The 26,043-nt window shown below is 41.9% G+C and overlaps 1 protein-coding gene across 4 annotated transcripts in view; it reads left to right on the forward strand.

Annotated features, from left to right (window-relative positions):
• WDFY2 (WD repeat and FYVE domain containing 2) overlaps window positions 1-26,043 on the forward strand; it is a 192,597-nt gene that overhangs the window by 48,729 nt on the left and 117,825 nt on the right. For 2 of the 4 annotated variants that reach the window (XM_061434676.1, XM_061434675.1), the window contains one exon: window positions 24,079-24,146. In XM_061434676.1, the coding sequence (XP_061290660.1) occupies window positions 24,079-24,146 (68 nt within the window). Of the gene's footprint in view, window positions 1-14,808; window positions 15,448-22,660; window positions 22,764-24,078; window positions 24,147-26,043 lie in introns of those variants that run through there. The other 2 variants (XM_061434677.1, XM_061434678.1) reach the window with 2 other exon arrangements.

The raw sequence follows: 26,043 nt of genomic DNA on the forward strand, positions 1-26,043 counted from the left end.
TCCCCTTCTCCTCCTGTCTTCAGTCTTTCCCAGCATCAGGGTCTTTTCAAATGAATCACCTTCACCGTTGCATCAGGTGGCCAAAGTATTGGAGCTTCAGCTTCAGCACCAGTCCTTCCAATGCATATTCAGGACTGATTTCCTTTAGGATTGACTGGTTTGATCTCCTTGCACTCCAAGGGACTCTCAAGAGTCTTCTCCAACACCACAATTCAAAAGCATCAATTTTTCGGCGCTCAGCTTTCTTTATGGTCCACTCTCACATCCATACATGACTACTGGAAATTTTGCAGCTCACATCATCCTAAACTGAGGGAACTGTCTTGAATTAATTCATGCTTTCCATGTATAATTTCTTTTATAAATGTGAATGGAGAATAAATGTCTACAAATGGAATTTCTGAGCTATATTCAATATCTTGTAATAACCTATAATGGAAATGAATTTGGAAAAGAATATATATGTGTATAACAGAATCACTTTGCTATACACCTGAAACATTGTAAATCAACTATTGGAAAGTGTGTGTGTGTTAATGGATCATTTGTGTCTGACTCTTTGGGACCTCATGGACTGTAGCCTGCCAGGCTCCTCTGTCCATGGGATTCTCCAGGCAAGAATACTGGAATGGGTTGCCATTCCCTTCTCCAGGGGATCTTCCTGACCCAGGGATTGAATCCTGTTCTCCTGCATTGCAAGCAAATTCTTTACCATCTGAGCCACCAATCAACATATTTCAATTTAAAAAAAAGAAAAACAATACTCCTTTTAACTGGGAGTGTTATGTCCAGTTTTTGTTCTAATTGTGGGTACTTTTAAAGTTTGTAAGTATCATTGGAGCAGTATCTGTGGATTCCCTTAAAACATATGCTTCAGCACATTCTTTCCTTCCTTCCTCTCACCCATGAATTTTGTTGAAATAATTAGAAATGTTTGTCCACACTTTTTTTTTAAATAATTTGCTCCTTCAGCATCCTTGTTGATTATTTCTCTCATGATGTTAACAATTAGCATACATAATTTAGACCACTCTAGTTTCATTAGTTTTACTGCTCACTACTACTTCTTTTATACTTCTGTATGCCTGCACTTAAGATTTCTATACTCCCTTAAGATTTTTTTTTCCCTGAAAAGATATGTGGAAAGTATATTTTTGAGTCCTTTTATGTCCATTAATAGCTTTCTTCTGCTTTATAATTAATGATAGGTACAATATTATAATTTAATAATAAAATAAAATAATTATTTTCATAATAATTAAAATTTTCAAATTCTTAGACCACAGTCTTTTTCCTTCTAAGTTCTGGAAATCTTACTCCTTTGTCTTTCACAGCCAGTATGGCAGCTGAGAAGTCCAATGTCCATCTCATTCATATTCCTTTTTCAGTTTTTATTTTATTTGGTGTTTAGTGGTATGTTTGTTTGTTTGTTTGTTTTGGGCTGCACTTTGCAGCATGCAAGAATCTTAGTTTCCCAACCAGAGATCAAACACATGCCCACCCATGGCAGTGAAAGCAGAGAGTCCTAACCACTCATCTGCCAGGGAAGTTCCTCTTTTGTATTTTTATCTTGCTTTTTTAAAAATTAATTTTCCCCTCTTTTTTATTTTTTAAAAATCTTGGTGGAGGTTCAGATTTTATTGAATTTTTCTCCTCCTGACATTGAGAAATTTGGGGAATGTGTGGATCTTTTATGATTAATCCTGTCAAGTTCTGAGTAGATCCTTTTAGTCTGAAAAACTCATTTGTAAGTTGTTTCTTTCTCCCATTATTTATTTAATTACTACTTCTCCTTTACTTGTTATTTTTCCCTTCTGTTTTATTTTCTCTTTCTGAAATGCCTGTAATACACACATTGGATCCGTTGTGGAGGTGCTGTCTTTTTTCACTGATAGTTTCCGCTTGGTCACTGTTTTCCTGTGAGTTCTGGGAGCTTTCACTGAACAGATCTTCACAGGCTCCAGAGTGGTTTTCTGCGGTAGCCAGTCTGCATTTCAGTGCCTCTGTTCTTCCGGCCACCAGTTTCACTTTTACCTTCAAATACTAGTTTCTATTCTTTTTTCATTTGCCTTTCATTTTATTAGAGATTCAGTGTTTTGAATCTCCCTGAGAACGTAAATTTCAAAATTTGTAAAGTTGTCTTGTTTCTTGCCTTTACCCTAACTGTTCAGAATGTGCCTCTTAAACATATGAATCTCTCTAATTTGTTAGCTTCTCTGCTCATCTGCCAAGTGAGGTCTAGTTTATTCCATGTTGGTAACTGAAATCTGCTTTGTCAGAGACTCTGTAGGTCATTGTTCAGTTCTTTTCATTACCAGCAAAAAATAGGGGGAAAAGTTAGATGCTTGTAACTTCTCAGCAGCAGCTCGGAGTCCTGATAGCCTGTGTGGGGTAAGGCTGGAGCTGTGGGCAGAGGGACACAGCTGCAGGGCAGAGCCCTGCTTTGTTGCAGAACAGTCTTCCTTTTGTGTTGCTTTGGCAGCTCTGAGCCTACTGGGGTAGTTTCCCTTCCCCCGAGTAGCTGCCTGGTCTGGCACCCAGGCAGAAGCTCCAGGGTGGCTCTTTGTCCAGCGCTGGTCTTGCCCACCTCTACTTCAGGAGCTGTCCACCGGCTGTAAGAGGGGAGCTGGTGGACTTGGCCCCTCTGTGTGTGCGTGGAGTGATTAAGAGTTTAAGCCTGAGTTTTATAGCCATTGTATTCCAGTCTCTGGCTTGGCTGCTGTGTTGTTCAGTTGCTAAGTCAGTGTCCAATTCTTTGCTACCCCATGGACTGCAGCATGCCAGGCTCCTCTGTCTATGGGTTTTCCAGGCTAGAACACCGGAGTGGGTTGCCATTTCCTTCTCCAGGGGATCTTCCCCACCCAGGGATTGAACGCGTGTACCCAGTACAAAATAAAAAGTGTTTTTTTTTTTTTTTAATGATCCACATTAAAAAAAAAAAAGAATGAAAACCCTCTCTGTGGGCTGGACCCCTTTTTGTGTTTCTAGTACTGATCTTGTTCTGTGATAAGCACTCTACGTGCTTTTCAAAATGAAGGAAATGTAATACTTTGGCCTCATAATGAACAAAGATATTTAAAATATCATGGATCCAGGTAAGGGTCAATTAAACTTTTGTAAATTTACAATACCTTTTAGCATCATCAGAGAGGAAAAGGCTGATGTTTCTCACGTGTTCGGTACCAAAAAAAATAACTTTAGAGCAAGGAGGACTTTTTTTCTAAAATGTTTATGTACTGATCAACACAATCAAGTGTGTTGTGTTTGGATTAAGTGGGTTTCTTCCACACTAAAAAAGCAGAGTTGGAGGAGACGGTAGGGAAATATATATAGTTACCCCGACAGGAAGCCCTAATCCTTTTCAATGGCATAAGAAGAGTTGAGAGATAAATTATGAAGTGATCATCATTTTCCATGCCAGCCTGTAAGAACAGCAGCTTTGTGTAACTGAGGGAATTTCACAGAGCAGCATGTTTTTTTGTCTGCTGTACCTCTAAGCGTATTAGATGTATCAGATCCAGACCTGAGTAATGCCCTGTGCAAGGTGCTGTAAATGCCTGTCAGCCATTTTCTTGGGTTCCTGTCTTCCATTGTTGTCTAAATCTAGGTTTATTTCTCCTGCTGCTCTCATAGTCTGTTTTATTTCTCTTTCTGAGTGGTCAGACGACCTCAGGAATAGTGTGGTGGGTAAGTGAAAGTGTTAATCGCTCAGTCGTGTCCGATGGGACCGCCGTGGAGCCTAGCTCGCCAGGCTCCTCTGTCCATGGAATTCTCCAGGAGAAAATACTTGGGAGTCAGACTGCCTGAGGGTAACTCCTGGCTTTTTCCCTCCAAAGGGAAACACAGTTCCTCATATCTGAAATGGAAACAAAAATAGGACCTCCTCTGAATGTTTGTGAGGATTAAGAAGTGAAGGGGGACTTCCCTGGTGGTCCAATGGTTAAGACTCTGAGCTTTCACTGCAAAAGGCTCAGATTTGATCCCTGGTCAGGAAACTAGGATCCTGCATGCCCTGAGGTGTGTCTAAAACAAAAATTTAAAAATGCAGAGTGATAAAAAATAAGTCTCTAGTAATATCTGTCTCTTTTTCAAAAAAATAAAAGAAGGATGCAAGTCACAATGTGTCTTCCATAGAAGGTGCTCAGGGTGTTTGTCTCTTAGTTCGGGAGAGAGAAAGATGGTGTCCCTGGTGTTTCTTAAAAGGGTACTAACCCCATTCCTGAGTGCACCACCTGCATGACCTAATTACTCCCACCTCCTAACACCATCACAGTGAAGATGAGGATTTCAATATATGAATTTGTAGGGAATCCATTTATTCGGAGGAATCTCTTGGGCTGCAGTCCATGGGGTCACAAAGAGTTGGACATGACTGAGGACACACATGCATTTAATTCTGAACCGTTATTATTATCCCTTCTACTACTTTTAGCTAGCTGATCTCAGATGGTAAAGAATCTGCCTGCAGTGCAGGAGACCCTGGTTTGATTCCTAGTTTGGGAAGATCCCCTGGAGGAGGGCAGAGCAACCCACTCCAGTGTTCTTGCCTGGAGAATCCCATGAACAGAGGAGTCTGGTGGTCTGCAGTCCATGGGGTGGAAAAGAGTTGGACGTGACTGAGCGACTAACACTCACTTTCACTTTCACATTTTACCTTACCGTAACCATACCACTGCTCTCCATTTCTCTGCTAGGGTCCCCATATCTGGGCAGTGCCAGAGTGGAACTCTCTTCTCAGACTCTGAAAGTTCCCTTGTACATTTTAATCTGGCTTAACTCTTAATGGAAAGGATTCTCACCAGAAGTTTCTCCTTCTTTTCTGCAAAGTGCTGGATGCCCACCTTTGTTTCTATCAAGGAGCCTGACAATTGTCTGTTGGGTAGTTGTTGCTATTTCTTGAAAGAGTTTGGCTTTTGCTGGGTTTTGCTCATGTTCAGGTCCATGGGTCGGTTAGCTTCAGCAGTCTTCACATTCACATTCATGCATGCACATTTACACTCACATACTCTGACTATAAGCATGCTTTAGACCGAAAACTTCGTTCTTTTATGATTATCCTTTGTTATCTGAGATAACATCTGGCCATCATTAACTGGTTATTATCAAAACAGACCTGTAGGGCATAAGCAGTAAAACTTGGGAAGTGACATTCCCAGAAGAGAGGGGCAAAGAGCTAACTGACCTTGACCCGTTTAGGCCGGATGGAATACAGCCAGTTCTTCGGCTTTGTGTTCTGTCTTCTTGATTACAGACAGCAAAATCATTGCAGCAGTTACCCAGGGTCAGTTAATTGAAAGGACTCACTAAGTATACTTACTTAAGGCTTTGATGGATAGAGTACAGCAGGAGAAAGAAAACACAGGTAAACATCAGGGAGGTCTGGAACATTCCAGGGCCTTTCTTTGCACGGCATACTTTTGTTTTTGGATCATGAGCCTTTAAGACCATGTGAGGTAACTTGGTCTAGACAAATAGATCAATGGAACAAACAGGATGGAGTTCAGAAAGAGACCCACACACATACATGGCTAATTGAGCTAATTGATTTTTAGCAAAGGAGCAAAGGCAGTTTGGTGGAAGAAGGATTCTTTTTTCAGGAAAAGGTGCTCTAACAGTTGATACCTGCATACGAAAAAAAGGAACTTTCCATGCCTCATACACATACAAAAATGAACACAAAGTGGATTATAGACTTCAGTGTAAAACCTAAAGCTGTAATCTTCTAGCACAAAATCTTTGTGACCAGAATCTGCATTTTACAAAACTGCCAGGTTATTTGTATGCACATTAAAATTTGAAAAAGACTGCCTTATAAGTGCAATATAAAGATGAGTACTAGTTGTACAGGTGGCAGGGGTTGGGGGAGAAAGACAGGCTTCAGCAGAGGGTCAGCACCCTCAGGGGCATAAAGATCTGATGAATGAGGTCAGTTTCATTGAATGAGTTCACACGAGAGTTTTCAACAGAGTGCAGTGAAAGTTTTTTTAAAAGGACAATATAATGTGCTTTTTGTTTCTAAAATTAAATTTATTCAGATTTTAGAATTCTAAGATCATGCTCTTTTTGTAAAATGAAAGCGTTCGCAAAATGTAGATTTTGCTTTTGTTTGAAATGTTTTTTTTCTTGGCAGAATAGAAACCTGGTAAGCCTGTATTTAATTCACCATCCTTTCAGGTTAGTGAGTTAGAAGACTAAGAACAGTTTGGTAGGGTATTGGACAGATGGACCAGCGAAACGGACGGGGGTCAGATCCTGGAAGACCTGTTAGACCATAGAACCGGACTTGATCGCCACATCTTTGAAGGTTGTGACATAATTGGATTTGCATTTTAGAAAGTTGACTTCAGTGCCCGGTTGAAGGGATTAGAGAAGGGTGAAACAGGAGGAGACCAGGGAGGAGTTTCTTGAGGGTATCAATGCAAGTGTGACCAAGCCGATATTATAGATAGTATAGAGACAACTAACGGGTGTTAGTTACATTAAGGAGGTAGGACTGACAGGGTTTAGCAGTGTATTGGATGGAAGAGCAGTGTAGGCAGCAGAGAGAAGACTTTAGTTCCACTAAGGAAAATTGGCAGGAATTAGCAGCCGACTGGATGGAAGAGGTAACTTTACATAATTTAAATTATTCTCTGACTTTAAATTTTGGCCAATTTAGTATAACTAAGTAAGTGCAAGTCAGCGCAGTTCTCCAAACTCTTATATGGATTGATTTAAATGACTCTAGTGTAGAGTGATTGAGCATCTGTGCAGTGTAGTCCCTCAAAGACAAAGAGAAACTCATTAAAATGAGATCAGAGAGTTAATCCATCTTCACACTTAAGTACTCATTCATGAAAAGCTGTGTGAGTCAGAAAATGCTGATTTCATTCATTTTATTACAGATATAAGTCCTTGGGAGAGTGCTGGCTAGTAAAAATACTGGATTCTGCTAACCTTTTCAGACTTTTTTTTGCAGGGATTAATTTTACATAGCATGCTTGCTTTACAGAATGGTTTTTGGTGGAAGGTCTACATGTTATGTTAGCCTTAGTTCAGGATTCTTATGAATTTCAGTATCTTTTTGCAAATTAATGAATTCTTAAAAAAATTTTAGAAAAGACTTTCATTTCAGCTATTATCTTACCTGACTTCTCTCCCACAAAAGCAAAACTGAGGGTTGACTGGTAAACAGAAGGTTCTGGTTTTCTGGCTTGCTCTCTTTATTTCATTAGTTTCCATGTAAGCTTTTCTATTGGCATGGCTTAAATCCAGCATGTTTTCCAAGGGCAGCCAAGCTATAGTGAATTACTTCCGGTAATAGATGTTTCTTCAACCAATATATAAAGAAATTTTGCTGTTTTAGGTTCATCTACACCTTTTACACCATGTACTTTGATACATCAAGGAAATTCTGCAGAAGCTTATGGGGAGGGTTTAATATGAAAGGAAAGTTAATGTGATTTTGATTTATGGGATTTATTAACATTCATGAGTATACATTATGTATCTCAAAAGCCCACAGGAAGAAAGGTTGATTATAGGAAGAGAGGATATCTGTATACTTTGGTTTTTCAAGAGAGCATGAGAATTTTTAACCATCCATGCTAAATCATCACTTTACATCAAGCAGAATTGTAGAGGGCAGTAGCTACTGTTGTATGTTTATTTGACCTGACAGAGTAAAGATGTATTATCATTGTCTTTTTGATTTTCCTGTTTTATCCCTCCTTTGTACTACTACAAAGCATGTCAGATGCATTTAAAATTTGTGAGAAGTATGAGTAGCCTTAGTTACTTTATAAAATAGCCTGGATTGTAAGGGCTTTTATGATTCCATCCAGAAACTGACTACTTGTTTCTTTGTCATAATGGATAGCAGATGGATGTTTGAAATAATGTAGATTATTTAATGTGGAATCTGAATTCATTTGTGCCATTTAGTGTTTTCCAGTAGTGAGGAGAATTTAATCACCTAATGAAATACACTTAAGCACTGCAGAAAATAGACATTTTACCCACTCTACTAACTTCAAAGCAGTCCATATGCTATTACTGTCTCCTTTATCACTGACATACGCTACTGTGATTTATATATTGAGAATATTTAACATGAGAACTCTGAAAAATTTTTCTAGAAGGATTATTCTGAGATATTGTACCAATGTCTTCTTGGCGTATACGTTTAAATAATTTATCCCAACCGTTTATACCTATTCAGGCATAACTTTTCAAAGTTGTTCATTCATTTTAGAGATCCACGAATTGTTATCTATTCTCTAGAAATAAAAAGTGTTTCATTTGCACGTGATTTATTGATACCTACAAGTGATATTAAACCAACACAGATTGCCAAGTGGACGACGTTCAGTACTGCTTGAATTAATATGCACTACTGTTTCTCTAGTCATAAGCTCTCTGTATTCCTAGAGGAGGTCATGCCTCTCTGTTACGTACAGTTATATACAGTTGTTGTTATGAGTCAAGGCCTCAAGATTGTTAATAATTTATTGTGGACAGTTTCAAACATATACAACACATGAAAATGACAATGTACCCATCACCCAGCTTCAGTATTCAGTCTTTTTTTTTTTGGTAACTCAAGCATTTTATATATTCTTAAAAGTGTTATTTATTCTTAAAAATGTTATTGGAGTCTAGTTGAATGATCAATCTTTTGCCAGTCTTGTGTTATATATCTCCACATTCCGTCCTTTGTTGGGTAGGGATGCTGGAATTCACTTTAAACGAATTCTGGATTAATGTCTTGTTTCACCTGTTAATGTCATAAATGATAAGTTGTTTCACATTCCACAACACGATTATCATACTGAGTTGAATTAATAATTTCTTAATATTATTTAATATGTTCAAATTTCCCTAATTGAATATATATATTTTTTAATGGTTGATTTATTCAAAGCAGTATCCAAACAAGACTCACACACTGAGTTTAAGTATTTTTAAAATTTAATGTATATATTTTTGATCACTCCATGCCTCACGTGGGATCTTAGTTCCCCAACTAGGGATCAAACCTATTTCCCCTGTGTTGGAAGCACAAGATGGTCAGGGGAGCCCCAGGACAACAGAGTTTTGATGTGATTTTTCCCACCATCTTCCTCTATAACTTTCATCAATTCTTTAATTCCTGTAGATTCCTAGCACCTTCACACAGTCATTGGGAATGGTTATGTTTTTGCTTCATTCATCTTAGGGTGTTTTGTAAAGGATAAAGAAAATTAGAGAAAGGCAGACAAAATGGATGGACTTTATGGGTTCTGCTGTACTCTATTTAATTCATTAGTGGAAATTACTTCCCAAAGCCATGTTCTGCTCAACTTGTGTCCATCTTATTCAAGGATAATTTCCAGTCACCATTGAATTATAAGAAAATTGTATCGAAAAATGTATAGGGATGGTCAGAAAGCTCATTCTGGTTTTTCTGTAAAACAGTATGGAATTTTTTTTTTTTTTCTTTTTCTTTTTGGTCTAAAGTTGTAGGGTATCAGGAAAATAGTAGAATAGCTGAGTTACAGTCACCGTCATGATCTGATCAGTTCAGCCAGGAAAGGAAATAACTTAAGATCTCCAGGATTCAAAAGGAACTTTTAAGGTTAAAAACTGTACTTTAAAACTCCCTTATTAGAGTTTTGGGGCCTGGGTTCCTGGTTGGAGAGCTAAGATTGCACAAGCCGCTGTGGTACAGCCAAAAATAAAAGAGTAAAATAGTGGCTAGCAGCATCTGTCGCAATCTGCCTTCATCATCAGCACGCCTCTCCGGGCTGGAAATGTTGTCGTCACCTTTGACTCTTTCTCCTTCCCTTGTTGATTCCTTCTTAGTCACGTATCTAGGATTTGATTCTTCCTCTTTATTGCCCTTATTCCCCTGACACCACTGTATTCTAACATGTAGATCCCCATAGCAGGCTCTCACTGGTCTTCCAGCCTTTAATTTTCCTCCTGTCTAATCCAGGCTGCTCACTGCCAAAGCAGTCTTTTGAAAAACACTCCCCTGTCATTATCTAACTTTACCTACTTACTCCTGGTTCAGAAACTCTCCTTTGTTACTTTTTTCATAGGTTATCAAGACTAATTCTTCCAAACCCTGAGTTTAAGTTGAATCCTGGAAGGGTACCCTTCTGCCCTACCCTGCCGGAGTGAGCAAGTGTTCTTTTTATACATTCTTGGCCAAGACGCCCTCTGCAGACCTGTTCTAAGTAAAGCCAGTCTGTCCACAGCTGATCTAATTGCTGTGACCCCAGCCGCTCTATGAAGACTACAGTTTCTGAGAGAGAGTCTTTCTGCTCTGTTTCTCTTTTTAAAGCTTAAAAAAATTGTTTTGTTTATTGTGGAAATATTAATAGACAACCATTTGTCTATTTAGCACATAAGTATACACTTGAGGGGCATTGGGTGTGTTCACATGTCGCGCGGTCATCATTACTCTCCATTTCCCAAATGGAAATTCCATACCTGTTGAGCAGTAACTCCCCACCCTCCCCTCCCCTAGCTCTGATGTGTTTTGTTTGTTTGTGAAATTTTTAAAATTATTTTTATTTATTGGGCTGCATGGGGAGTCTCTGTCTTCACTGTGGCATGCAGGATCTTCAGTTGCAGCTTGTGGGATCGAACCCAGGGCCCCTGCACTGGGACTCGGAGTCTTAGCCTCTGGACCCAGGGAAGTCCCTCTACTGTGTCTTTCAGGTGTAAAATTTTTGGCCATTTTGCTACCTGTGGCTGCCTTGAAAGGGAGTAGTTTATCTTTCTACAGATTCAGAAGAGCGGCAGCCAGGGGGATCCTGTGTGAGTCATTGCTCTTTCAGTCATTAACTCCCTATTGAGCGTTTGGCTGTAGGAAGAGTGGTGAGTGGGATGACAGGCCTTCCCACTGCGTACACAGTCAAGAACAATATTTAATTCTATATTGTTCCTCTAGTGATTCCATCACATGCCTCCTGATGAGTGATATTGATGAACACTGTCATATTGTTGACTTGCTCAAACCAACTGCTCAAGGCTTGTGCTCATGAGTCTCTGTCCTGTGAGGGGCTGTGACTTAGGAGCAGATGGGGTCTCTGATGCTAACTAATATCCAGAAACTGCCCAGCCTCAGAGCTCTGGGGCATTCCTGGTGCTTCCCTGTGGGCTGTTCTTCACCATCGCACTGGGAATGTGTTCATTTTTTTCTCTTTTCTCTTTTTCTTTAATGTATCTTTATGACCTTTTCCAAGCATCTCTCTTATGCTAAGTACTGTATGTATTCAAAATTAAAGTACTGTAGGTATTAAGAAAATCAAAGATAAAAATATTTAAAGATAAACATTTTGAAGTCTTTAAGAAATTACTTGTCCAGTGGGCAAAGGACTTGCACACCAGCATTGATGGCTAATGTAACTGTCCTTACATTGGCGAGATACGGTGTGATCCTGGAGCTTAATTTTGCCCAGGAGTCCCAAAGGCTTGTAGGGGAATTATGCTCACATGGGAGAGCAGATAGCCAGGTAACAGTTGTTATGGGGAAGGAGTTTTGAGAATGGTAAAACCCACAACTGTGCCAGGGCAGGAAGGCTGTGCTTAAACATTAGCCACTGAGTTAAATTACTAAGAAAACAAAATATGCAAAACAAGTCTCCACTGCAGGTAAACTATTTGCAGATACAGAATAGTTTACCAGTAATAAAAGGACTCAGGGGCTTGTTTCTCTCAAGGCTCTTACTACTGATTGATAAAGATATCAATTACCTGTATTTCATGTGTGTTTGTAATCTCTCCTCTGACATCTGGGTTTGTTTAATCTCGTTTGGAGATTTCATTTTATAGATTTTTAAAAAACAATGACAGGAGATCCAGGAGATACGGGTTCGATCCCTGGGTGGGGAAGATCCCCTGGAGAAGGAAATGGCAACCCACTCCAGTATTCTTGCCTGAAAAATCCCATGGACAGAGGAGCCTGGTGGGCTACAGTTCAAGGGGTGGCAAAGATTCGGACACGACTAGCACACACACTCATACAGAAACCAATGAAGATATTGCCATTTGGTTGTGACTTTTAAAACTCTAAATGTAAAGGCTTTGGCGACCTTTGGTTGAAGAGAAATTATCCAGCTGGTTAAAATGCCCTGGGGGGATTGGCTGTGGTTAGCGCCCCTTGATGAAACACTAGGCTGTAAATGATTGGAATGACTGTTTTTGTTTTTAAAGCAGGAGTACCTTTCAAAGCTCAAGGTGTTGAACTATAAAACAGCCACATCTCTTCTCCAGCTGCTGATTGCTAGGTTCCTACAGCCATGGGAAAAGAAGTCCAAGTGCCTGTGGTTCAGCAGAGTTGTTTAGGTCCGATGTAGTGAGCTGGTTAATACTTGGAACTGAGCTGCCTGGCCCTGTGGTCTAGAATCTGGAGAGCTCCCAGCTTGAGCCCCTGTCTCTGAAACCCCCCGGCCGCCTTCATTCAGTCCACACAGCAGCCTCTGTCTATCCTGGGAAAAACCCTCTATACAGAAATACACAGTGTTTTGTAGAAGATTTGATTTAGTTTCTTTACTCCATGTGATCTGAATGCATATAATGAGAATCTCATAGTCGGTTCTTACTACGAATAACCATAGGGGGAAAAAAAAATCTTTCAGCTCTGTTTTCCAAGAATCTCCACGACATTCTCTCTGCATTAGAGGCAATTTTTTTCCCCCTTGAAGCAAGTCACTGTGAAAACTACCAAAAGACATTGACTCACATCCCCCTGCTCAAAGTTCTCTTAGTTTGCAGATTGATAGGGATTGCCTTTGTTAGTAAGGAGGTTGTAATGTGTGATCTAGTAGAAAAGTAATCCCTGAAAATTCAGGGTCTTCAAAACACAGTAGGATTCACTCCCCACCCCTGCACCTCCACCCCAAGTGGTGGCAAAAATAACAATTGTCCCCCTGGGAAATGAAGCTCATCGCTATGGTAACTAATGAAGGTTGCATCATTCTAGGGCACATTCTTAAAAGCCTGGATTTCGACATGGGTAGACACCCCGTCTTATTTTACCCAGTAGCTTAGCAACCTGTGGTCTCCTGGTTGTCACCACCTCCAATCTTCCCTCTTCCTACAGAAAAGTGACCTATATAGATGGTTTTTTATTGTGGGCACTGTGAATTTGGTTCAGTCTTAGGTATGTTTATAGTGACCTTATTTTCTGGACCAAAAAATTAGGACACGTGCAGGTTCTGAGAAGTAAGGGGCTTTTCTCCTACCTCCGTGGCAGCCCTCGCTGAGGTCTTCACGGATCTTTTTTGGTTCTGCATCGCTTAACTTTTGGTGTTATTCATGGCTTTGTCTTTAGCTCTTTTTCTTCACTAATGACTTACCTACTGCTTGTGTATGGTGACTCCCAGATCTTAATTTTCAGCTCAGGCAGGCAGGTAGGTAGTTCACTAATTCAGTCTGCAGGCTCAGCAAGTTCAAGATGAAGTCAGCATTGCCCTCCTCAGGAATCACCTATTGAAGAATGGCAGCACCATTCACACAGCCCCCCACCTCCAGACAGCCCCCGGGGCCAGGTGCTTCTACAGCATTTCCCGGCATGCTGTGTGTGCTCAGTCCGTGTCTGTGCAACCCCATGAACTACAGCCCCCGCCCCCCCGCCGCCAGGCTCCTCTGTCCATGGGATTTCCCAGGCAAGAACACTGGAGTGAGTTGCCATGCCCTTCTCCAGGGGATCTTCCCCACCCAGTGTTTCTGATCTCCTCTCTAGTCCAAGACCTCCTCCTATTTTGCTTGTTGTTCTGACCACATCCTCCAGTGTGGTTACTTTAGGGTAACCAGGCTTCTCCAGGCTTCTCCTGAGCAAACAAAAATATTCGGAGTTTGTGGCCGGCTGCTCACCCTCCATCAGCTTCCCAGCATCCTCAAAGTAAAATCCAGACTCTTGAGGGTGGCAGAGCTCTCGAAAGCTTCATCCACCGCCTCCTGCCCCAGCTCTGTCACCGGAGTAAGATGCTCCCGGATGCTCCTGGACCAGTGCGGGCTTCTCCCTGCCGTGGATCTAGTGCACAGCTGGCATTTGTTTGTTTTTGTGCATTTCATGTACTAGTCCCTTTTGTTGTTGTTGTTCAGTAGCTAAGTCGTGTCTGACTCTTTGCGACCCCGTGGACTGTAGCACACCAGACTCCTCTGTCCCCCACCATCCCCTGGAGTTTGCTCAAATTCATGTCCGTCTCACCCTCTGCCACTGCCTTCTCCTTTTGCCTTCAGTCTTTCCCAGCATCAGGGTCTTTTCCAATGAGTCAGCCCTTCGTATCAGATGGCTAAAGTATTGAAGCACCAGCTTCAGCAACAGTCCTTCCAGTGAATTATTCAGGGTTGATCTCCTTTAGGATTGACTGGTTTGATCTCCTTGTTGTCCATGGGCTTCTCAAGAGTCTTCTCCAGCACCATAGTTTGAAAGTATCAATTCTTTAGCACTTAGCCTTGTTTTTGGACTAACTCTCACATCTGTACAGGTTTTTAATAAAATGATTGTTGAATGAATTAATGATCAAAAAGTCAATGATTGGACTTCCCTGGTGGTCCAGTGGTTAAAATTCCTCCTGCCAGTGCAGGGGACTCGGATTCCATCCCGGGTCTAGGAAGATCCCACATGCTGCGAAGCAACTAAGCCCACGCGGCTAGAGCCTGTTCTTTGCAACAAGCGAAGCCCCCAGTTGCAACAATTAGAGAAAGCCCACTCACGGCAATGAAGACTCAGCATCACCAAAACTAAAAAAAAAAAAAAAAGAGGTCATTGATTGAATGTGTAAGTGCACTCGTGGGGCAGTGGGGCAGAATTCCTAATTTTGAAGATTTTAATAGTTTTAGAAAACACAAGTTGTTCCCATCCCAGCAGTTCATTGTCCCCACCAGGATAAGTGGACTTAAAGATGGCTAGAATGTAGAACAGAGGGTATATTCCTGGATAGGATGTGGAAGGGTGGACCTGGTGTGGTGCCTGGCTGTATATCTCTGTATAAACATGCACACACACAGAGACACGTGGGCAGATACACAGTTCAGCAACCGTGTCCAACTCAACTCCACTGGCAGCATCTGAGTATTAGCACTGGTCAAAACAAGAAAGTCAAACAGAAACCTGTGAAAATCTCATAAAGGAAGCAACCCCCCCGCCCCACACACACACTTGATTGTACCCCTCTGTGTGATCATAATGGCTGCTGAGCTGAGGGCTGGCTGTGAGGAGTACACATCTGTCCTGGCTGAGGTTGTAGCTCAGACAGGCGCTGGATTCCGTTCTTTGGAATAACTTGGAGTGGGGGGAATGGGAGGCAGCCTGGGAATACCATTCCCTTTCTTATTTCTTTGGAGTATCAGTGGATGCTGGCACTGAGAAGGGAAGGATTTCTAGTCCCTTCCCATCATCTCAGCACGGTGTACAGATTTTTCGGTGTCAGCCCAACTCAGTTGCTGCCCTTCTGCCTGAGTTCTGTGCAGGTATAAATAGAGACTTCCTGACTAGGACAGGTGACCAGAGGGAGGAATTTTTGACCGGTCTTTCTTGTATGTCACAAATGATGAGCACCAGTTGGGGACCTCACATGGGGCTTGGCCCTGGGGCAGATGCTAAGTAAGATAAAATGTAGTTTCTTCTGACTGTATTTAGAGCTCAGTCATGGAGCCAACCAGCTCTGATCATAGGGGAGTTTTTGATAAATGCACAATTTATCTAACATCTATTTTAACCTTAAATTTTTTTTTTAGGTCTGAGGAATAGTATTTCAGGACCATATTTTAAAGTAATTTTTACTTGTTGAAATGTGGTCAGCTATGTCCAAGGTATTTTCAAAATAGCCCAGCTGTTCAACTGACTGAGCCCCACTGGGGGGGCCTCATCTTGCTAGTGTTGAGATGAGCACTGCTTCTCCCTGATGTGTTTCTGCCTACCGCTGAGAACTTGGGGGAGAAGAGGCCAGGGGAGAAGAAAACAGGACGTGGCAAAGTGGCCCGGGCCGTGCTGTGTTGGTTTTCTGCTTCACCCCAGGACTTTGCGTGGGCGACGAATGCAGTTTCTCTGCATTTCAGCAGGTCATGCATTTTTTCTTCTCCAGGACACTGACCTCTACTGGTTTAACTCTGACTCTTAATCAACAGCTGTTATTTCTTAAAGATTTTTTTTTTTTCAAAGAAAAAAGTTTTTTGTGTTGCTTTCAAAATATAATTTGCGAAAAAATGAACACTTGACTTACAGGCTTTTTATAGTGGAATTTACATTTATCGAAGAAATTTTGAGCCTTCCAAATTGTGCTTTTGACCTCTGGGATGCAGTGTCTTTTTTTCCTTTTTAAACTGCTGTTACAACTCTGAATATAAGAGAACAGGTGTTTTTATAGCATTTTATTTTTAGATTGTAAAATTTATCAGTTATCAGATACATGTTCATGTAAGGAAGCGAACATGTTAATATTTAGTGAAGACAACACAGAATTTAAAATAACTGCATCCGCTCACTAGTTACGGATAAATCACTTAAGCTGTGTTGGGCTTATACTTTTGTCTCTGAAGGATGGTTTCTGTTTCATAGGGCTTAAATGTATATGCAAAGTGTTTGAGGGGCTGTTATTTCTGTAGAAATGTTTGTTACTGTTATTCAAATTAAAGCTAATATTATCCTGCTACCTTTTTGACTTGTACAGCTATTTTAAAAAACCTTTAACCAAGTCTGTGCTAATTGTGTTGATTTGATGTGTACCTTTTTTAACCAGGATTTTTAGGAACACTGTTACTTTAAAAACAAAAATGTGTGTGTTTATATATTTTAAAAATAATTTGTGCTTCTGAAAGACCATTGGTTCAGCTAACACTAGAAGAGTGTAACGACCTTTGTGCTCATAGTGTAGCTGCTGCTGTGGACTTCAATATTCACAACCTAAAAGTTGAGAGTTATGTTTTATTTGGTGGTATTTTTAGGACTTCACGCCAGGAGACAGCATCTCAAGTAACCCTAAGAGAACAGCTCCAAGGAGGCAGGGGAGCAACCAGCTTATATAGAAATTTTACAATAAAGGCAGATAGTCTGAACATCAGATGATGATTGTTAATGAAAGAAAACCAGATATCCCAGGTTAACAAAGTTAGCACTTTTCTACGTATGGGAACATGCAAGAGTCTGGGCTCACTGAAATCGTTCCTTTGATCTTGGCTATCGGGAGTCAGTATCCTGGGTCTTCACATCCTGAGCTTCCTCAGGGCTCACCGTGGGGCATGGCTACAGTCTGATGCCTGATAGATGGCAGGTATTTTTTCCTTCCTGAGTTCCCTCAGGGCTCACCAGCTCACCATCAGCAGTGGCAGCAGTTGCTAATGGCTGTGGCATCCTTGTTTACTGATTTAGCAGGAAGTTAGTGACTGTGCCAAAGCCTTTGACTGTGTGGATCCCAACAAACTGTGGAAAATTCTTCAAGAGATGGGAATACCAGACCACCTGACCTGCCTCTTGAGAAATCTGTATGCAGGTCAGACAGCAACAGTTAGAACTGGACATGGAACAACAGACTGGTTCCAAATAGGGAAAGGAGTACGTCAAGGCTGTATATTGTCACCCTGCCTGTTTAACTTCTATGCAGAGTACATCATGAGAAATGCCAGCCTGGATGAAGCACAAGCTGGAATCAAGATTGCCGGGAGAAATATCAGTAACCTCAAATATGCAGATGACACCACCCTTATGGCAGAAAGTGCAGAGGAACTAAAGAGCCTCTTGATGAAAGTGAAAGAGGAGAGTGAAAAAGTTGGCTTAAAGCTCAACATTCAGAAAACTAAGATCATGGCATCCGGTCCCACCACTTCATGGGAAATAGATGGGGCAACAATGGAAACAGTGGCTGACTTTATTTTTCTGGGCTCCAAAATCACTGCAGATGGTGATTGCAGCTATGAAATAAAAAGACCACTTGCTCCTTGAAAGAAAAGTTATGACCAACCTAGACAGCATATTAAAAAGCAGAAACATTACTTTGCCAACAAAGGTCCGTCTAATCAAACCTATGGTTTTTCCAGTAGTCATGTATGGATGTGAGAGTTGGACTATAAAGAAAGCTGAGCGCCGAAGAATTGATGCTTTTGAACTGTGGTGTTGGAGAAGACTCTTGAGAGTCCCTTGGACTACAAGAAGCTCCAACCAGTCCATCCTAAAGGAAATCAGTCTTGAATATTCATTGCAAGGACTGATACTGAAGCTGAAGCTCCAGTACTTTGGCCACCTGATATGAAGAACTGACTCATTTGAAAAGACCCTGATTCTGGGAAAGACTGATGGTGAGAGAAGGGGATGACAAGATGAGCTGGTTGGATGGCATCACCGACTCAATGTACCTAAGTTTGAGTAAACTCTGGGAGTTGGTGATGGACAGGGAGGTCTGGCACGCTGTAGTCCATGGGGTTGCAAAGAGTTCTTGACACGACTGAGCAACTGAACTGAACTGATTCCATTTCTCAGGCTTCCCAGGTGGCACTATCGGTAAAGAACCTGCCTGCCAGTGAAGGAGGCGTAAGAGACATGGGTTTGATCCCTGAGTTGGGAAGATCCCCTGGAGGAGGAAATGGCAACCTACTCCAGTATTCTTGGCTGGAGAATCCCACAGGCAGAGGAACCTGGAGGACTACAGCTCATTGGGTCTCAAAGAGTCAGACGCAACTGAAGTGACTTAGCACCTAGCACCACCACCATTCCCATTTCTCAGTGCCTTTATCTGTAACTCACATGTAAGAAGCTGCTCCATGTGTAATCGAAACTCAGATGATCTGTAGTAACTTTAAACTCAGTGTACTGAAGTGAAACTCGCCTTGTTTTCCTGCCTTCCTCTCCCTCGCCGCCCGCCCTTTGTTAGGGAGCAGCTCTGCACAGCCTAGTGGTGTCTGAAGGTGGATGCCTGGTTCACCCTGGGGCTCTGTGTAGCCCATGACATTAGTGAGAGCGTTTTTCTCAGGTTGAGACTTGAACCTCAGTCTTCCAACTGAGATCACTCACCTGGTGTAAGGAGATAATGAAGCTCAGGTCCTTGATGTCTCATTGCAGAAAGAATTCAGTGGGAGACGAAGTGATAGGTAAGAAGTGGATTTATGTAGAGAGAAACACACTCTACGGACAGAGTGTGGGCCATCTCAGAAGGCAAGAGCAGCCTCAAAATGTGGTCTGGTTAGCTTTTATGGGCTGAGTGATTTCATCGACTAATGAACGGGAGGGTTATTTCAACTATTTTTGGAGAAGGGGTGAAGATTTCTAGGAAGGGGCCACTGCTTTTTGGTTTTTGATGATTGGGCTCGAAACTGTCATGATGCTTATGGGTGTGTTATTCAGCGGGCTGATGTGTTACAATGAGCATGCTATACTGAAGACCTAGGTCTAGTGGAAGTCAACTCTTCCCCAAATCTAGTCAGTTTCTGTCATGTCCTCAGGGTATGTCATTCTGTTCAGGGTTATGACCTACCCCCTTCCTTCCTGTTTCATTAATAATCATACCCACCTCTTGAGATTCCCTTGGGCAGCAAGATCAAACCAGTCAATCCTAAAGGAAATTAGTCCTGAATATTAACTAGAAGAGCAACTAAAGAGCCTCTTGATGAAAGTGAAAGAGGAGAGTGAAAAAGTTGACTTAAAACTCAACATTCAGAAAACTAAGATCATAGTATCTGGTCCCATCACTTCATGGCAAATAGATGGGGCAACAGTGAGAGGCTTTATTTTGGGGGGCTCCAAAATCAATGCACATGGTGACTGCAGCCATGAAATTAAAAGACGCTTACTCCTTGGAAGAAAAGCTATGACCAAACTAGACAGCATATTAAAAAGCAGAGACATTACTTTGCCAACAAAGGTCAAAGGTCAAAGCTAGAGGTCGCAAAGAGTCTCGACGCACATGACTGAGTAACTGAACTAAACTGATTCACTGGAAGGACTGATGCTGAAGCTGAAGCTCCAATACTTTGGCCACCTGATGCAAAGAGCTGACTCATTGGAAAAGACCCCGATGCTGGGATAGGTTGAGAGCAAGAGAAGGGGACGACAGAGAATGAGATGGTTGGATGGCATCACCGATTCAATGGACATGAGTTTGAGCAAACTCTGGGAGATAGAGAAGGACAGGGAAGCCTGGTGTGCTGCAGTCCATGGGGTCACAGAGTCAGCCACGACTGAGTGACTGAACAACCAGGAAATGTCTCAGGATAACCAGCCTGTTGGGGATCTGGATGCCAGATTCTTTTATAGAACCAAGAGAAAAGTGGTGAGGAACCAACGTCAAGAGGCAGAATGGAGAGGGAGAGTCAGTAAGGAAGTAGAGTAAAAAGGGCCATTGGTTTTTCAAAACATCTCTGAGAATGGCCAGCCTTTCTAAGGGGTGTGTTAATCTCTTCTTTTCACAGGTGGACAGGGTCAGATTATCTCCCTGTGAGCTGATCAAAGGCACTTTAGTTAAACACTTAGGCAGAGGGGCAGGGTCCTCTGAGGCAGGCTGTTGCCTATAATAACAACAGCAATGAAAAGCAAGTGAAAGGAACAGTTCCAACTGGTTCTTTGGTTCCAATTGGCCATCCAGTTGTTTCTTCTCTGCAACATAACCCCCGGACAGCCAGGGAACTCCCTCATACTTATTTTCTAATGAGGGAATGAAATTGTGATTGAGCAGGACTCTATGGGGCCTTCCCAGGACAGAACCCTGCCCTGTATCCTCTGCTTTAGTTCCTCTCTGAAATACTTCGATAATAGTATCTGATACATACATACCGAGTTTTTTTTTTTAATAGATGTGAAAACTCCCACCAAATGGAAGATGTTACCTGCTTGATGGCCATGAGCTCATAACCCACATAACCACTTTCTATACATAATGGTTTGCATCTACTAACCCCAAACTCCCAGTCCACCCCTCCCTCACTTCCCCTCTGCCTTGGCAAACACATGTCTAGAAACGGAATGTTTTTAAATATTATAATGTGGTAACTGAAAGTCACAATCCCCCTCCTTTATAGAGATTGCTGTTGTTACTTGTTGAATGGTGCAGTTGTCTGTTTAATGACTTTTCCAAGCTCTTTCTGCAAAGACTGTATTTCTTGTTGTATGTGATCATTGAAGTTTCTGTTCTTCTGAGGTCAACCAGTGATTTCATTAAGGAGAAAAAGGTCTTTCTTCCCTTTAAATTCTTTTGGCAAACACTGCCCTGGAAAGCCCTTCAGACCTAGAGAACTGAGAGAAAGGCCAGTTTCTTCTCTACTCCCTCAGTGAACCACTCGGCAAATCAAAACACACATCCCCCAGATTTGAAGGGCAGGGTTCCAGCACCCTGGTACCTGCAAGCCACTCTGTGAACACGAGCCACAGTCCCCACAGCTACCTGCTATGTGAATGGGACATGCATGATGGTAGCTGCAAGTAAGATGTGACATTTACTGCCACAAACCTGCTTCTTCATCCGGCATTCCCATGGATGCGGCAAGTGTCTAACTAGACTTTGGAATTCTGAAACAGTGATTCTGACAGTTCTTCCCAGCTCCATAATTGATTTGGTACAGGGACTGATTCTTGGAACTTCCTGTTCTATCATTTTCCATGATGGCACTCATGGAGATAATAGTCTCCATATTAAAATGTATTGGTGTATATTATGAAAAGAATTTAAGTGAAGGCTGATTAGGTGTATAAATAATGTATTTATTGAATTATTTCTTAGGAATTATTTTCCATTACACCTGTCCATCTCACAAATTGGCTGGTTGACCGAAAAGATGGAATTCTACAAGTGTATGTAGTGGTGTCCTGATACATCACTACATCGACTCTCGTGGCCACACAGAGAAAGGGCACGTCCTCGTTGTGTCTGTACTTAGTCCTTTCCTCCTACTGGGCGACCCACTGATTAACTGGGGAAGAAATCCAATACAGTTTAAAACTTAGTCTAAGGTAGTGACTTAAACAGTCTATTTAGATATTGTCCAGTTCTCTCTGAGATAAAAATGCTCAGTGTCCGCTTTTTACCCTGGGATGGTGTGAGGGTATGGGGTGAGAGTTGTGGGGTATAGGATCTCCTGGCAGCCATGGGGCACTGTTCATTTCCCTTGGTTTGACGTTGGCTACTCCCTCTGGTCTCTGGGGCAGGGTCCCTTTACCTCCTTGTTGTGTTGGCCTTGTGGGTGGGTGCTGGTGTAACCTGTGGTAGGGCCTTTCTGGTTGATAAGAACCTAACAGTATCCCCTGACAGCATCATTTTCTCTTTGACTCCTCCTCTCCGAGCTCTCGGGATGTCTTGTTGTTCAGTCACTCAGTCGTGTCCAGCTCTCTGTGACCCTATAGATTGCAGCATGCCAGGCTTCCCAGTCCTTCACAATCTCTTGGAGTTTGCTCAGACTCATGTCCATTGAGTTGATGATGCCATCCAACCATCTCGTCCTCTGTCCTGGACGTCTACCACGTGTCCATCTGGTGTGGACCCTCATCCCCCACCTTGTTGCAGGATTACCCTGTTCCCTGGTGGGTTCCACAGTCAGTCCTCTAGCTTAGTAATCTGAGTCTCAAGAGTTTTATCATTGCTTGGAAAAACCCTCTTTGAGACAATGGCCTAGCTTGTAAGACTGAATTTACCAGTAAGCCTTCTTTGTGTGTCAGATGTTGGATATTGCTTCATTATCTCTTCCTGTGTTCTTCCCTAGTAAATCCCAGTTACTGCCCAGGGAGGTGAATGCTTCCAGCAGACTAGGGCAAAGGCCATATACTCCCAGAGCAAAACAACTACAAGAATAATTTTCGAACACTGTCACATGTGGGTATATAAATACATATGAGGATAAAATTTAATTATCCTTAAATATTTAATTATAAAACAGTCATGTAATTCTAAATATATGCAGCCTTAAATTTAAGGAATATAGTATCTTTAGAAAAGCGTAAGTGGTGTGTATGTGCACATATATATAATGTGCGTGTGTATATGTATATATATAGTTAGGATCTATATATTCATGTGTTGTATAGAGATATGTTATAAACAAACATGTTATACGTATTTATATGTGATATATATTATTTAATTATAGCAATATGACTATGTCATGTACACACACGGAGTTGCCCCTTGAACAGTTGGAGGCATTGATTCTCCGTGCAGGTTAGAATCTGCATATAAGGCTTCCCTGGTGTCTCAGTAAAGAATCCACCTGCCAGTGCAGGAGACACAGGTTCGATCCCTGATTTGGGACGATCCCACATGCCTTGGAGCAGCTAAGCCCTGTGCACCCTAACTATTGCGTGTGCCGTAGAGCCCGGGAACCACAACTTCTGAAGCCAACGTGCCCTAGAGCCCATGCTCCACAACAAGAGAAGCCACCACAGTGAGAAGCCCGCACACTGCAATGAAGAGTGGTCCCCACGCGCTGCAACTGGAGAAAAGCCTGCGCAGCCACCACAGTGAGAAGCCCGCACACTGCAATGAAGAGTGGCCCCCACGCGCTGCAACTGGAGAAAAGCCTGCGCAGCCACCACAGTGAGAAGCCCGCACACTGCAATGAAGAGTGGCCCCCACGCGCTGCAACTGGAGAAAAGCCTGCGCAGCCACCACAGTGAGAAGCCCGCACACTGCAATGAAGAGTGGCCCCCACGCGCTGCAACTGGAGAAAAGCCTGCGCAGCCACCACAGTGAGAAGCCCGCACACTGCAATGAAGAGTGGCCCCCACGCGCTGCAACTGGAGAAAAGCCTGCGCAGCCACCACAGTGAGAAGCCCGCACACTGCAATGAAGAGTGGCCCCCACGCGCTGCAACTGGAGAAAAGCCCGCGCAGCAACAAAGACCCAGCACAGCCATAGATAAATAGATCAAATTATGTTAAAAAAATAAAATCTGCACACGACTGTATAGTTGGCTTTCTGTATCTGTGGTTCCACATCTGCAGAGTCAACCATTCATGGCTTGTGTAGTACTGTAGTGCATTTTTGGTGGAAAACAATCCACTTATAAGTAGGCCTGTATAGTTCAAATCTGTATTGTTGAGGGTCCACTGTATGTATATTTAAGACCTTCTGTCAACTTTCCCATGACCAAAAATAGTGTGATTTAACACACCCATTTCTTTTGTTGCAGGACTGTACGTGTGTGGTTAAAGAGAGACAGTGGACAGTACTGGCCAAGCATATACCATGTGATGCCTTGTAAGTATCTGGATCTCTGTCTTTAAGAATCAGATGTGGACCCCAACTCCCCTTCCTTCCCAGATTGCCTGCTTTGTGTTCTCTTGAGTAGAGAGGCACGAGGGTTGGGATTATCATTATAATGGAAAGGACCGTATTATATCATTTTAGCTCTCTGTGTAAAATGAGAAAATTGTTTTGAAACTGACTGTATATACACGGTTTCTGAGTAAGATTAATGGAAGGACTTCAATACCTTGGCTCCCTGATTACAGTTGTCTCCCTCTCATTTCCAACTTTTTGTTTAACTTTTTTGTAAAGTAGTTCCTTAGACAATTCAAAATTTTGTCCAGTGATTACATTTGTGAAGTAAACTTGTTCTTACATTATTGTTCTATTATTTATTTAAATTCAGGACATTCAGCGTTGAACATTCAGCTCTCAAAAGGATTTGCTGTGGATTGAAATGTTCTAATTAGAAGTCTGTCTCATTTCCCCAAAAGCTCCTATGAGAAATATGTCCTTGCACTGATAAATAGTGAATCTTTCAAATATACTTTTTAAAAAAGATGACTAATTCTTAGATTTTCGAACTGGCAGAAGTTCCCCTGCGGGGAGAGAGCTGCTGCCCGCGCCCCACAATCCCCTCCCCAGATAGGAAATTTCTTTATAGGCTATGGTTTTATCAAAATTAATGAAGTTTGGGTATCTTATTCCATATTTATTTTAGTGTAATTATTTGCATTCATTGTCAGTCATATTACGAAACATTTCTCTTACTCCCCTTCCTGCAAACCTTAATTGAAATTGTCATACTAGAAAAATGCCCTGGGCTTGTCGTCTGGGTCTCTGTACCCTCTGGCTTCCTGCAATGTGCACCTCTTTCCTTGATACCAGTATCCCCGTTTGAGTAGTACATGCCACGACATACAAGCCAGAAAAATTCATGCTGCACTATAGATGTGCTAAAGCTTACGCCTCTGGCAAAAGAAGACTGTAATAACTTAAGCAACAATTTTGCGTGTTTATGAACAAATACGTTATTAAGGATGTAATAGATTTCTGTGATTTCAGATTTATCTTTGAGGTTTGCATTTCTTTAGAATTGTAGTGAATAGATGATAACCGTGTAGTTGAACCAAGTATCCCACTCTACGTTATCAAAAAATAAACTTATAATTCAGTATAGTAAGTCCCCTACATGCAAATGAGTTCCATCCTGAGAGCACGTTCTCTTAAGTCCAGCAAAGTTAGCCTAGGTACCCAACGAACACAATCGGCTACATAGTACTCTACTGTAATAGGTTTATAATACTTTTCACACAAATAATACATAAAAAGCAAACAAACACAAAAAATAAACATTTAATCTTACAGTACAATGCCTTGAAAAGTATAAGAGTATAGTACGACCGCTGGCATGGGGGGGCACGTTTGCATCTTTGAAAACTCGCAACTTGAAGGTTTCGTATGTAGGGAACTTACTATGGTTAGATTCTCACCTTACTGGTTGTGCCTCCAGCAGACGCCAGTGCACAGCAAAGACCCAAGGTGAACTTTCTTCTTAAGTCTTGGCAGTGATGGGGCCTTAGGTAAATGGAAAAGGAAAGGAATTCTATGATTGATTTTTTCCCCCTTATTTTTAAGTGGTATAACCAGTTTTACCTACGGCCTTTTGCATCACACTTGACATAATCTCCAGCAGGATGAGCTGGGGAAATTCTGTAGTCCAGCAAATTGAAGTTGACCCCAGAGTCATGTAATTTCCATGTGACTATGAAGACAGGAGAGGCCAATGTGGGCAGAGTGATGAGGGCTTGGGGATGGCACTTAAGGAATCTCATTGAGATGGGTGTTGACAGGAACCTCATGAAGATGCGGGATCCTAAACAGTTGCTTACCAACCACCCCCACTCTC

This window comes from Bos javanicus, chromosome 12, assembly GCF_032452875.1.
Source record: "Bos javanicus breed banteng chromosome 12, ARS-OSU_banteng_1.0, whole genome shotgun sequence".
NCBI classification, from domain to species: Eukaryota; Metazoa; Chordata; class Mammalia; order Artiodactyla; family Bovidae; genus Bos; species Bos javanicus.